This window comes from Terrapene carolina, unplaced genomic scaffold (genome assembly GCF_002925995.2).
Source record: "Terrapene carolina triunguis isolate 2854851 unplaced genomic scaffold, T_m_triunguis-2.0 Scaffold67, whole genome shotgun sequence".
Classification (NCBI taxonomy): domain Eukaryota; kingdom Metazoa; phylum Chordata; order Testudines; family Emydidae; genus Terrapene; species Terrapene triunguis.
In genome coordinates this window covers 30,790,963-30,805,654 of record NW_020664418.1, presented here as the reverse complement: position 1 = coordinate 30,805,654, position 14,692 = coordinate 30,790,963, and the positions used below count along the sequence as shown (strand labels likewise).

Sequence of the window (14,692 nt, the reverse complement as noted above, 5' to 3'; positions counted from 1 at the left end):
CTGGGTGGGATGCTGTCTTGAGTGGGAGGGTATGTGATGGGGTGTATACCCCCCACAGGTGATGGAAGAGTTAAAGTGGCTTGAGAAGCCAGTTAAACTATTGGGCTTCTCCTGGAGGGGTGTTAGGCATAACTGTGATCAAATCCAGCTAGGGAAGGGCTGGGTCTTTATTAAGGAAGGCTCAAAGGGCTGCTGTGGGAGGGCCTAGGGAGGACACCCAGGAGAGAGGTAGCTGGGAGTTTGCTTTCTTGGGCTGAGGGCTGAAAGAAGCCTGGTAGTCTGAGCCTTGAGCTGGAAGTCTGACTGGAGATGGGCTAGCCAGGGACTGCAGCTGGCCTGAAACCCTGGTTTAGAGGGAATAGGACAGTCACCAACCAGTGGGAGAGAAACTTAGGAGCTTGGGTTGGTATTGGGATGGTTTGAAGCTGGGGCTAGCCTGCAAAGGCAGCGGCTACCAGCTGAGCCCAGCCAGCCTGAAAATTCTCTTCTTTTGCTATTTTCTGTTGGACTTTAAGAGCAGGACTTTGAGGTTTTGCAGAATGTTGGGACTCTGTTACCTGGCATGGCTGGAGGCTGAAACAGGCCAAAGAAGGCCTGGGGGAAGCTGAGGTACGGCTATCACAATGCCACAAACAGTCACCGGGGGTGTGGTGCAACAGCTGTTTTGCCACAAGGACACACAAATAAACCTGCAGGAAAATTTACATTGCAGAACATTCATTTCTTTAATAAAAATAAAATTCTCCTGCAGTCAGACTTTTTGATCATTCCAGGTTTGTGATTAAGCATTTCTGATATATATGTATAAATAAAACCGAAAACAGTGGTGTTCAACATCAGTGTCCTCCTGGAGGCTCCACTGAAGTCAATGGGAATTTTGCTATTGACTCCAATGTTTCACTCAATGTTTCAAAAAGGTCCCGGGGCCGCATCAGTACATTCGGCAGCTCTTTGCCTTGTTTTGTTCCCTTTGTGCCTCTCAGGTAGCACAAATGGAGCAGAAGCCATGTGCAAGCCCTGCTGGAGAGTGCCCTGGCGTTGAACAGTTGGCACATCTACCTCTATGCCTCCTTTGTTGCTGACCATGATGCAGGGGAAGGAGTGGGGAGTAGAAATGGATGGAATGCATTCTGCTCCTCCTTTCCCTAGCTGGTGTGTGGACCTTTGGTGAACATAACCAGCTGGTGAAAGTTAGAGTAACCCCCAGGCTTCTTTAATTTGTGCTTGGGTGGGGCTTGGGCAGAGAATCAGAAGACCCTTTGGGAAGAACTGATGACTTCTTTGCTCATCACTTCCCGCTCCTCTCCCAACTTGAGTGGCATCAGCTTTAATGTTTTTCAGTGATCTTTGATATTGTCATCCTGACATACACTTCAAACTAAGAAGAATGTATTTCTTACATAAAACGAGGGTAGAATATGTAAACTTACTAAAAAAACACTTTTTTTGTGATGTGTGGGTGTGTATATATTTAGTTTTTGTATTTGTATAAATTAATAATCAACCAAAGCAACATTTTGGAAAACTAAAAAACAGACAATCCCCCCCCCCACCACCACCAACCACATAATTCTTTAGGTATCAGAGATTTTCACAAAAAATTATGTTTATTATTTAAACCATTTTTATTGAACCATTAACTTCATAATTATGTGTTTGATTTAAATCACAGGGTATCGTCCACCACCTTTCTCAGAAAAATTCTATCTCGTAGTAATTGAAAAAGACAGGAATGGCTGCTCAGTTCTTCACATGTGGCATCTTCATCTTAAATCTGTGCAAGCATTTTTAGGTGAGTGATGGTATTTTCTCAGAGATGAACATGTATTTACCTTAAATGTTGCACAGTTGATTTTAAGCTAGTTAGTTTTTTAAAAAATAGATTTCCTCATTAGTAAAGAGATGAGCAGCATCCAAGCAATCAGTTCAGTTTTACTAAATTTTTAGATTTTCACTTTAAATACTGGGGGACATTTAAGTAACATTAGTGGAAGTTATCACATGACTATTTCTGTTACACAATAACTTCAGTACATTTTTTGTATATATATAAAATGTACAAAACATAGAAGACCACTATACTTGCACAGCTCAATTTCAGTTATATCACAGTGTTGGTCAGATGGTTGAATTCTACTACAAACAACACTGGAAATTTTAGACTAACTTGTAAGATCAATGGAAAAGTTTGATGCAGCTGAATGATGGCTGCTTATCAAAGTTTTAAGGAAAATTAAATCCACTCTGTGCCAGTCATAAAATAGCATTATTGTTACAGGGACAAGTGACATTTTCAAGCATGTTTTATCTTAAAATGTAAATGTTTGAGAAAGTTATGATCATGTGAAAACAAGGGCTAATAATCTAAACTATTTCCAAGTAAAACAAGAGCAACCCAGAACTATGCTATGTGCCTGTTCTATGTGACTAATGCACTCCTAAGAAAACAATTCTTTGTCTATAGGATATCTAAACTTTGGATGTACACACAATTATTTATAATACTGTTTCTAATGCTTCTTTCAAGCAAAAAAACCTGAAGTTACTTCATCAGAGAATCAACTTTGTGTACCTGAACAAAAGACTGTGGAGTCTTCTCCGGATACCTCACCTGGCTCAACTCCTATGCCACGTTCTTCATCAATTGCTAATCTTCAGACTGCCAGTAAACTCATTCTGAGTTCTAGACTTGTATACAGCTATCCACTAGATCTTCCAACTGGTGTAGAAGTAATAAGAGCAACCCCTTCAGCAGGTAAAACAATATTGTTCTATGCAGTCTACCAAGTTTTTTGCAACAAATTAACTTCTAGTTAGTAGTACTGTGTTGTACAACCCCATTTTGCCAAACTTCTGGTTAACTGACATTTATGTCCTTCCATGATAAATTATGTTCTGAATTTGAGGAGCTGCACTCTAGGTCTTTAACCCCAGTAGATTAGAGAGAGTGGCAGCTGACTTTTTCAAAAGACTACATTAGTTTTTATGACCCCTTTAATGCTGATTTATAAAACTATTTGATAAAGTTGGGTTAGTCAATAGGTCAAATTGCCAGCTTTACCCAAACACTTTTCCCCCCTCTGATAGTTTCAAATGTTCCCTGGGACCTTCAGAAGACTGGAATAGTACATGCTGTGTGTATTTCTGAAAGAATGAGGAAAGAACTGTCTAGTGGTCTAACATAATGCCTAAGCCCCATAATTGCTTTGGTATCATTTCACCCCATATTTTAACCAAGTTAAGAAAATCCCAATAATTTGAAAATCTGTCTTAATATTCCTAATCTAAACCACAGCAAATAATAATGATATATTTTATTCATGTATCCATTATATTTTATATTACTAATAGTGAATTCTGTTTGATCTTACTTCAGGTCACCTGAGCTCATCATCAATATACCCAGTCTGCCTTGCACCTTATTTGATAGTAACATCCTGTTCAGACAACAAAGTGCGGTTCTGGAGATGCACTGTAGAGATGGATCTAAATAGTGGAAACGAAGTGAGGGAGACGTATCATTGGAGAAAATGGCCTTTAATGAATGATGAGGGAGACGACAACAGCAGTACAGTATGCGTAATAGGAAGGCCAGTTGCTGTTAGCTGTTCTTACACAGGACGTCTTGCTGTGGCATACAAACAACCTGTACAGAATAACGGTTTTGTTTCCAAAGAATTTTCTATGCATGTTTGTATATTTGAATGTGAGTCTACAGGAGGATCAGAATGGGTTTTGGAACAAACGGTTCATCTGGATGACTTAGTTAAGGTTGGGAGTGTACTTGATTCAAGGGTCAGTGTAGATAGTAATTTGTTTGTATATAGTAAATCAGATGTATTTTTAAACAAGGACAAATACCTTATGCCAAATATCAAGCATTTGGTACATTTGGACTGGGTATCAAAAGAAGATGGCTCACACATACTTACAGTTGGGGTGGGTGCCAATATATTTATGTATGGACGACTTTCAGGAATTGTGACAGAGCAAACAAGCAGTAAGGATGGAGTAGCTATTATTACTTTACCACTAGGTGGTAGCATAAAACAAGGTATAAAGTCCAAATGGGTACTGCTGAGATCTATTGACTTGGTGTCCTCTGTAGATGGCACTCCTTCATTGCCAGTTTCTCTCTCTTGGGTACGAGATGGTATACTGGTAGTGGGAATGGACTGTGAAATGCATGTGTATGCACAATGGAAACATGCTGTTAAATTTGGTGATGGCGAAAGTGATGTTTTTACTACTGAAGACTCAGTAACTCAAGATCTACTAAAAACAAGTTTGCTAGCGAAGAAGACCAGTGTAATTGATGGAGCAGGTATTGTAGATGATGTCTTTGGCACTCCAACTGTAATTCAAGATGGAGGCCTTTTTGAAGCTGCTCATGTCCTTTCCCCTACTCTTCCACAGTATCATCCAACCCAGCTATTAGAATTGATGGACTTAGGTAAAGTTCGCCGAGCTAAAGCCATTCTGTCCCATTTAGTTAAATGTATTGCAGGAGAAGTTGCAATAGTTAGAGATGCAGAAGCTGGGGAAGGTGGTGGACCTAAACGTCATCTTTCTCGTACCATTAGTGTAAGCGGTAGTACTGCAAAGGACACAATCACTGCTGGAAAAGATGGTACTCGCGACTATACTGAGATAGATTCTATTCCACCGCTGCCATTGTATGCATTGCTTGCTGCAGATCAAGATACCACATACAAAATTTCTGAAGAAACTTCTAAAGTACCTAAGGGGTTTGAAGATCACACTAAAAGAAAAACAGAGGATCAATACTCAAATTTATTCCAGATGCAGCCTGTTACAACTGATGACTTCATTGATTTTGAGATAGAAAAGAGAGAGAGTAAATCCAAAGTAATTAACCTCTCTCAATACGGGCCATCCTACTTTGGCCAAGAACACGCTAGTGTCCTCTCAAGTCATCTAATGCACTCAAGTTTGCCAGGCCTCACTCGTTTGGAGCAGATGTTCCTGGTTGCTTTGGCAGACACTGTGGCTACAACAAGCACTGAACTTGATGAGAACAGAGATAAGACTTACTCAGGTTAGTAGTGAGTGTGAATTCTAATTAACGCCCATGTATTTCAACTGATAAAAATAGAATTGTGCATAATGACTAATCATAGCGTTTAGGTGAACTTAGTACTCATAAAAAGGTGTTGGATTGACAGAGCTGGTATCTAGAGCCATTGATTCAGACAAGATACGGCAGAAGCAATGATAGGGTAGCCTTTCTCCTCATGCTCTTGCTCAGTGTGCCTCAGTCCTGATCTGTTAGTAAGTAGAGGGATGAATTCAGTCTCCATACCTGTTGAATTCTTGTCCCCCGTTATGAAAATATCAATGGGGTGTAAATCGTATGTGTTCACAAGTACTCAAATCAATTTTTTTATTTTGCAGGCAGAGACACATTAGATGAATGTGGCTTGCGGTATTTGTTGGCTATGCGCTTGCATACATGCCTTCTGACATCACTCCCACCTTTATATCGAGGTCAGCTGCTTCATCAAGGTAAGCCTTGCAATGTTTTATGTCTGCATGAGCAGACAGAAAATGTTTCTGCATTATCTTCAATATTTGTATTATCCCATTTAGGAATTTTTATGATACGTGTTCACTTAAGCCATGATCCTGCAAAGACTTACGCATATGTTTACCTTCATCAACTGTGAATAGGACCATTGACTTCATAAGTTCTTTGATACAGTCTATGACCAGGGTAATGGAAGGAGAGCTATAGAAAAGTCATGAGTTGGAAAATGTGGTAAAGAGATTGTGGCTTGTCAGTTTGAAGTTTGGATATTTTCCCCAACAAAATTAAGTTTGTTTTTTTTAAAATCTGCTTTGCAGAAGAAATAAAAATAAGACTGTTTGTTTATTTTTCCTAAGCTATAATTTGTAATTTTTATCCCAGCTATCTGCTTCCTGGTTGAAGCAGGGGCTGAGTGCTGCTGTTCTGAAATCTGGGGTAGGAGAGCAGGCAGCACCTGAGGACCAGACAGATTCCCAGCCTCTGAAGTCTGGAAAATAGGAATTAGATTATGAATTAAATGCTTTAAAGAAAAAGAGATACTTGTTAGAATCTTTTGGGGATTTACTGAAATAATTGCAGTCTACAATCACTACATTTACTGACATAATAAAATTTTGTACACGCATAGCAATGTGTGTTCAAAGCAGGATGCTCTCTACCTGGAGGGTGCACCACCATTAGTAACCTGGTCAGCACTTCCTTCTGTTGGGAATGACCCATCTAAGAGAACCCCACTCTTCAGCTGGGAGTCCCACCTCTGTTTTGCTAATTTGCGTTCGTGATTTAAAAAAGAAGAAAAATTTGCCCCAGGATGCAACATTATAAACACTTTATCATAAGTAAAAATTTAGGATCAAAATGATAAATTCACTTGATATGGTCCATATGCAGTCTTCCTCCTATTTTTCATTTGTTTATTAACAACCTTTTATTTTCTGAAGATTAATTGTCCCATGTCACTATTTAGGTGTATCTACCTGCCATTTTGCCTGGGCTTTTCATTCTGAAGCTGAGGAAGAGTTGATCAACACGATTCCTGCTATCCAAAGAGGAGATCCACAGTGGTCGGAACTAAGAGCAATGGGTATAGGTTGGTGGGTCAGGAATATTAACACACTCCGAAGATGTATTGAGAAGGTAGTTTGAATCACTTATGTTAAAACTTTATGCTATGTTTTGTATAACTTAAGAAATAAATTATAGCAAGATATGTATTAGATATGCCATTCATAACAGAAATCCATGATGTAGATTAGTGTTAAGATCTTCAGCATGTGTTACATCTCTAGTCAGTAACTCAAAAGATGCATTAAAAAAGTACTTTAAGGTCAACAATAAGTTAAAAGAAGCTGCTGATTTTCTCTTTTTAGGAAATACTTTTTTCTTAACCTTTTTCTTAAATCTATTAAATAGTGATTTTTTTCATCTCAAACAAATGGCAAAACTTGCATTGACTTCAGTGGGATCAGAATTTTACCCATTGAATCTCCCAGCTTTGTAACTTAAGTCCCTGATCCTAGAATTAGATTCATGTGGACAGATCTTTGGGTCTAAATGAAAACCCACTCACAACATTATAAAACTCTTTTATTTTAAATGGTATGTGATATGGAAGCAAGCAAATGGTTGTGAATTGTAATGGAGCACCAGTGGAGCCCAAGATCATAGAGTCATAGAAGTGTAGGGCTGATAGGGACCTCATGACATCATAATAAAAACATAAGAATAGCCATGCTGGGTCAGACCAAAGGTCCATCTAGCCCAGTATCCTGTCTTCTGACAGTGGCCAATGCCAAGTGCCCCAGAGGGAATGAACAGAACAGGTAATCAAGTGATCCGTTCTCTGTCAGCCATTCCCAGCTTCTGGCAAACAGAGGCTAGGGCCACCATCTCTGTCCATCCTGGCTAATAGCTATTGATGGACCTATCCTCCATGAACTTATCTAGTTCTTTTATGACCCCCGTTATAGTCTTGGTCTTCACAACATGCCCTGGCAAGGAGTTCCACAGGGTGACTGTGCGTTGTGTGAAAAAAATACTTCCTTTTGTTTGTTTTAAATCTGCTGCCTATTAATTTCATTTGGTGACCCCTAGTTCTTGTGTTATGAGAAGGAGTAAAAACACTTCCTTATTTACTTTCTCCACACCAGTCATGATTTTATAGACCTCTATCATATCCCCCCTTAATCGTCTCTTTTCCAAGCTGAAAAGTCCCAATCTTATTAATCTCTCATGTGGCAACCGTTCCATACCCATTCCATAGTCTTTTCTGAACCTTTTCCAATTTCAATACACATTTTTTGAGATGGGGCGACCATATCTGCAAGATGTGGGCGTACCATGGATTTATATAGAGGCAATATGATATTTTCTATCTTATTGTCTATCCCTTTCTTAATGATTCCCAACGTTCTGTTTGCTTTTTTGACTGCCGCTGCACATTGAGTGGATGTTATCTTGGAGATAACAGCTAATTTAGACCCCATCATTTTATATGTATAGTTGGGATTATGTTTTCCAATGTGCATTACTTTGCATATATCAACATTGAATTTCATCTGCTTTTTGTTGCCCAGTCACCCAGTTCTGAGATATCCTTTAGTAGCTCTTCACGATCTGCCTGGGACTTGACTATCTTGAGTAGTTTTGTATAATCTGCAAATTTTGCCATCTCATTGTTTACCCCTTTTTCCAGATCATTTATGAATATGTTGAATAGGACTGGGCCTGGTACAGACCCCTGGGGGACACCACTATTTACTTCTCTCCATTCTGAAAACTAACCATTTATTCCTACCCTTTGTTTCCTATCTCTTAACCTGTTACCAATCCATAAAAGGACCTTCTCTCTTATCCCATTAAAGCTTACTTTAAGAGCCTTTGATGAGGCTTGTCAAAGGCTTTCTGAAAATCTGAGTACACTATATCTACTGGATCCCCCTTGTCCACATGCTTGTTGACCCCTTCAAAGAATTGTAGTATATTGGTAAGGCATGATTTCCCTTTACAAAAACCATGTTGACTCTTCCCCAACAAATTATGTTCATCTAGGTGTCTGACAATTTTATTCATTACTATAGTTTCAACCAGTTTGCCCATAACTGAAGTCAGGTTTACCAGCCTGTAATTGCTGGGATCACCTCTGGAGTCCTTTTTAAAAATTGGCATCACATTAGCTATCCTCCAGTCATTTGGTACAGAAGCTGATTTAAATGATAGGTTACAGACTACAGTTAGTAGTTCTGCAATTTCACATTTGAGTTTCTTCAGAACTCTTGGGTGAATACCATCTGGTCCTGGTGATTTATTACCGTTTAGTTTATCAATTTGTTTCAAAACCTCCTCTGAAACCTCAATCTGGAACAGTTACTCAGATTTGTCACCTAAAAAGAATGGCTCAGCTTTGGGAATCTCCCTCACATCCTCAGCCATGAAGACGGATGCAGAGAATTCATTTAGTTTCTCTGCAATAGCCTTATCATCCTTGAGTGCTCCTTTAGCATATCAATTGTCCAGTGGCCCCACTGGTTGTTTAGCAGACTTCCTGCTTCTGATGTACTTAAAAAAAAAAAAGTTTGCTATAACTTTTTGAGTCTTTGGCTAGCTGTTTTTCAAATTCTTTTTGGGCCTTCCTAATTATATTTTTACACTTCATTTGCCAGAGTTTATGCTCCTTTCTGTTTTCCTCACTAGGATTTAACTTTCACTTTTTAAAGGATGCCTTTTTACCTCTCACTGCTTCTTTTACTTTGTTGTTTAGCCATGTTGGCACTTTTTTGGTTCTCTTAATATGTTTTTTAATTGGGGTATACGTTTAAGTTGAGCCTCTCCTATGAGGTCTTTAGAAAGTTTTCATGTAGCTTGCAGGGATTTCACTTTTGGCACTGTATCTTTTGATTTCTGTTTCACTAACTTCCTCATTTTTGTGTAGTCCCCCTTTATGAAATTAAATGCTACGGTGTTGGGCTGCTCTCATGTTTTCCCTGCCACAAGGATGTTAAATTTAATTATATTATGGTCACTATTACCAATCGGTCCAGCTATATTCACTTCTTGGGCCTGATCCAGTGTTCCACTTAGGGCCAAATCAAGAATTGCCTCTCCTCTTGTGGGTTCCAGGACTAGCTGCTCCAAGAAGTAGTCATTTAAGGTGTCAAGAAAGTATCTCTGCATCCCGTCCTGAGGTGACATATACCCAGTCAATATGGGGATAGTTGAAGTCCCCCATTATTGAGTTTTTTTATTTTTATAGCCTCTCTAATCTTCCTGAGCATTTCACAGTCACTATCAACATCCTGTTCAGGTAATATAGTCCTACTGCTATATTCTTATTATTCAAGCATGGAATTGCTATCCATAGAGATTCTATGGTACAGTTTGGTTCATTTAAGATTTTTACTTCATTTGACTCTATGCTTTCTTTCATATATAGTGCCACTCCCCCACCAGCACAACCTGTTCTGTCCTTCAGATATATTTTTTTACCCTGGTATTACTTTGTCCCATTGATTATCCTCATTCCACCAAATTTCTGTGATGCCTATTATGATGGGTTGGGTCACAGGAAACCCCCTTGGGACTGCCACCTGATGTGCTGAGACTACTTCTGAGCCCGTTTTCCCTGGCAGTTTGGGACTTCAATGCCCTGTCTTGTTGAGCCAGACGTGCTAGCCTGCTACAAATACAGACTCAGGTCTGAACCACATCCCCCACAAGCTGCAGACTTAACTGAAAACAGCTTAAGAAGTGCTCCTGTCTCTAGCGCCCAGATACCCAGTTCCCAATGGGATCCAAATCCCAAATAAATCCATTTTACTCTGTATAAAGCTTATACAGGGTAAACTCATAAGTTGTTCGCCCTCTGTAACACTGAGAGATTTGCACAACTATTTGCTCCCCCGGGTATTAATTACTTGCTCTGGGTTAATTAAAAAGTAAAAAGTGATTTTATTAAATATAAAAAGTAGGATTTAAGTGGTTCCAAGTAATAACAGACAGAACAAAGTAAATTACCAAGCAAAATAAAACAAAAACATGCAAGTTTAAGCCTAATACAGTAGGAAACTAAATGCAGGTAAATCTCACCCTCAGAGATGTTCCAATAAGCTTCTTTCACAGACTAGACTCCTTCCTAGTCTGGGTCCAGCAATCACTCACACCCCCGTAGGTACTATCCTTTGTTCCAGTTTCTTTCAAGCATCTCTTTGGGGTGGAGAGGCTATCTTTTGAGCCAGCTGAAGACATAATGGAGGGGTTTCCAGGTCCTTTTATATTCTCTCTCTTGTGGATAGAAACCCCTTTGTTCTCCTATGCAAGATCACAGCAACAAGATGAAGTCTGTAGCCACCTGGACAAGTCACATGTTTATGGACGATTCAGCTTTTTGCAGGCCGACGCCATTGTTTACATGTTAGTTTGAACGTTCCCAGGAAAGCTCAGATGTGGATTGGTGTCTCCCTAAGTCCATTGTTAGTTAAGTTATCCCAATTACTTGAATAACCCCTTCACACTATGTTGACCAAGTCTGCCTTATGTGCTTCCTACAGCAAACACTTTAAATACAATCATAGAGCCAACGCTCATAACTTCAGATATAAAAATGGTACATGCATACAAATAGGATGAATATATTCAGTAGATCATAACCTTTGCAAAGATATGTTACATGGCAGATCTAGCATAAAACAGATTCCAATTATGTCATATTTACACTCATAAGCATATTTCTATAAAGCATTATGGGGTGCAACATCACACCTATTATATCAATATCCTCATTTAATATGAGGCACTCTTGTTCACCCATCTTATTATTTAGACTTCTAACGTTTGTATTTAAGCACTTTAAAAACTTGTCACTTTTCAGCTGTCTGCCATTACATGATGTAATTGAATGGGACTTTTTTTCATTTCATTGTTTCTCATCAGATCCTACCTGTATTTTATCATCTTCCATCCTCTCCTCCTTACTAGGACATAGAGAATCTCCATTAATAGATCCTCCCCTAAGGGATGTCTCTGTCCGAAACACATGCTCCTCTGCACCTGTTGGCTTTCCCCCAGCCCTTAGTTTAAAAACTGCTCTACGACCTTTTTAATGTTAAGTGCCAGCAATCTGGTTCCATTTTGGTTTAAATGGAGCCCATCCTTCCTGTATAGGCTCCCCCTTTCCCAAAAGTTTCCCCAGTTCCTAATAAATCTAAACCACTACTCCCTACACCATCGTCTCAGCCACGCATTGAGACCCTGCAGTTCTGCCTGTCTAGCTGGCCCTGCGCGTGGAACTGGAAGCATTTCAGAGAATGCTACCATGGAGGTCCTGGACTTCTCTCCTATCCTTTCCTATGTCATTGGTACCTACATGTACCACGACCACTGTCTCCTGCCCAGCACTACACATAAGTCTATCTAGATGTCTCGAGAGATCTGTAACCTTCGCACTAGACGGGCAAGTCACTATGCAGTTCTCCCGGTCATCGCAAACCCAGCTATCTATGTTTCTAGTGATCGAATCACCCATTACTAATACCTGTCTCTTCCTAATAACTGGAGTTCCCTCTCCCGGAGAGGTATCCTCAGTGCGAGAGGATACCACAACAATATGTGTTGCCAAGTGAAAAGTACCTCATCATGTTTGAGGGATGAAAGATTTTTATTTGCCCTTCTGTAGCTTCACTTTTTATGTTTTTAAATGTATGCATCAGTATTATATTTTCTAAAGGCTTTCAGAAAAATTAAACTTGCATTTACAGTGTGATCTGCTCACAAACTGTATAAATAGTGTCTTCTGCAAAATATTCAGAAAGCAGTTATATAGCTTTATAGAAACACACACAAACTCCATGCTATCCTTCCCAGCAGAGTTTGTGCATTTTTTAGGTGAAAGCAGCTTTTTTGCAATAATTCTATTTGCTCTCCATATACTACTGTAGGTTGCAAAAGCTTCATTTCAGAGGAACAATGATGCCTTGGATGCTGCAATTTTTTACCTTGCTATGAAGAAAAAAGCAGTGGTGTGGGGTCTGTTTAGGTGAGTTCCATTAGCTTTTGGACTTTAAAAGTAGTAAGAATAAAACTAATAGTGTAAAGAAGAACTCTTTCAGATTAGAAATTCATTTCAACTGATCTTGGATCAAAAGATTAAAAGGTATAATTTAAGTAGGGCTGTCAATTGCAGTTAACTCACGCGATTAACTCAAAAAAATTAATCGTGATTGATCACACTTAAACAATAGAATAACAATTGAAATTTATTAAATGTTTTTAGATGTTTTTCGACTTTCAATATTGATTTCAATTACAACACAGAATACAAAGTGCACAGTGCTCACTTTATATTATTTTTTATTACAAATATATGCACTGTAAAAAAACAAAACAAAAAAATAGTATTTCAGTTCACCTCATACAAATACTGAAGTACAATCTCTATCATGGATCAGACATTCATCTGCCCCTTCATGCTTTGGCCACCATTCCAGAGGACATGCTTCCATGCTGATGATGCTTGTTAAAAAAATAACGCGTCAATTAAATTTGTGTCTGTACTCCTTGTGGGGAGAATTGTATGTCTCCTGCTCTGTTTTACCTGCATTCTGCATATATTTCATGTTATAGCAGTTTCAGATGATCCAGCTCACGTTCGTTTTAAGAACACTTTCATGGCAGATTTGGCAATATGCAAAGAAGGTACCGATGTGAATTTCTAAAAATAGCTACAGCACTTGACCCAAGGTTTAAGAATCTGAAGTGCCGTCCAAAATCTGAGAGGGATGAGGTGTGGCACATGCTTTCAGAAGTCTTAAAAGAGCAACACTCTGATGCGGAAACTATAGAACCCAAACCGTCAAAAAAGAAAATCAACTTTTTGCTATTGGCATCTGACTCAGATGATGAAAATGAACATGTGTCGGTCCGCACTGCTTTGCATAGTTATTGAGCAGAACCTGTCAGCAGCATGGATGCATGTCCTCTGGAATGGTGGTTAAAGCATGAAGGGACATATGAATTTTTAGTGCATCTGGCACGTAAATATCTTGCAACGCCAGCTACAACAGTGCCACGCGAACGCCTGTTCTCACTTTCAGGTGACATTGTAAACAAGAAGCAGGCAGTATTATCTCCTGCAAATTGTAACCAACCTTGTTTGTCTGAGTGATTGGCTGACCAAGAAGTAGGACTGAGTGGACTTGTAGACTCTAAAGTTTTACATTGTTTTATTTTTGAATGCAGTTTTTTTGTACATAATTCTACATTTGTAAGTTCAACTTTCATGATAAAGAGATTGCACTACAGTACTTGTGTGAGGTGAATTGAAAAATACAATTTTTGTTACAATGCAAATATTTGTAATAAATAAATATAAAGTGAGCACTGTACTTTGTATTCTGTGTTGTAATTGAAATCAATATATTTGAAAATGTAGTAAACATCCAAAAATATTTAAAATAAAATGATATTCTATTGTTGTTTAACAGCACGATTAATTGCGATTAATTTTTTAATCGCTTGACAGCCCTAAATTTAAGTTATAACTAAGTACTGTATGTGTTGTTTGTTTGTTTTTTAACACAGGTCTCAGTACGATGAAAAGATGACCACATTTTTCAGCCACAATTTCAGTGAAGATAGGTGGCGCAAAGCAGCTTTGAAAAATGCTTTTGCTTTGTTGGGAAAACAACGCTTTGAACAGTCTGCTGCCTTTTTCTTACTAGCTGGTTCCCTGAAAGATGCTATAGAGGTATATAAAGTACTGTGGAATTTCAGAACTGAACTTGAGAATTACACTGTGATGAACATTGTTATTTGTTAATCATTTCACAAAAGCTGTGGAAAGAGAAAGTTGTACAGTGGAGCAGTGAAAAGTCAGTTATGCAACATTAATGCTGCCTGTGTGTGTGTACGTATTACAAGAGTCTTTATTACAGGATATCAGATATAATTCTGCATATGGTTCAGTACCAAAACCTCCCAAAAAACTAATGTTCATGTAATTAAGGCTGAAAATTTGTGCTTAAGCCTGAAGGAAAAAAGTCCATTAGATTATTGATCCATTGATACACTACTAAATAAACCAGAATTTTATAAAAATCGGGTGGGAAATCAGCACACTTCTGACCAAACAGAGTGGAAAAAAACATACTT

General features: G+C 38.7%; 1 protein-coding gene across 2 annotated transcripts in view; it reads left to right on the top strand.

Moving 5' to 3' along the window:
• Positions 1-14,692, top strand: part of DMXL2 (Dmx like 2) — a 120,978-nt gene that overhangs the window by 60,943 nt on the left and 45,343 nt on the right. For both annotated transcript variants that reach the window (XM_024199892.2, XM_024199884.2), the window contains exons 16-22: positions 1,673-1,792; positions 2,528-2,755; positions 3,377-5,059; positions 5,416-5,526; positions 6,516-6,685; positions 12,481-12,578; positions 14,123-14,288. In XM_024199892.2, coding sequence (XP_024055660.1) covers positions 1,673-1,792; positions 2,528-2,755; positions 3,377-5,059; positions 5,416-5,526; positions 6,516-6,685; positions 12,481-12,578; positions 14,123-14,288 — 2,576 coding nt within the window. The remainder of the gene's footprint in view (positions 1-1,672; positions 1,793-2,527; positions 2,756-3,376; positions 5,060-5,415; positions 5,527-6,515; positions 6,686-12,480; positions 12,579-14,122; positions 14,289-14,692) is intronic.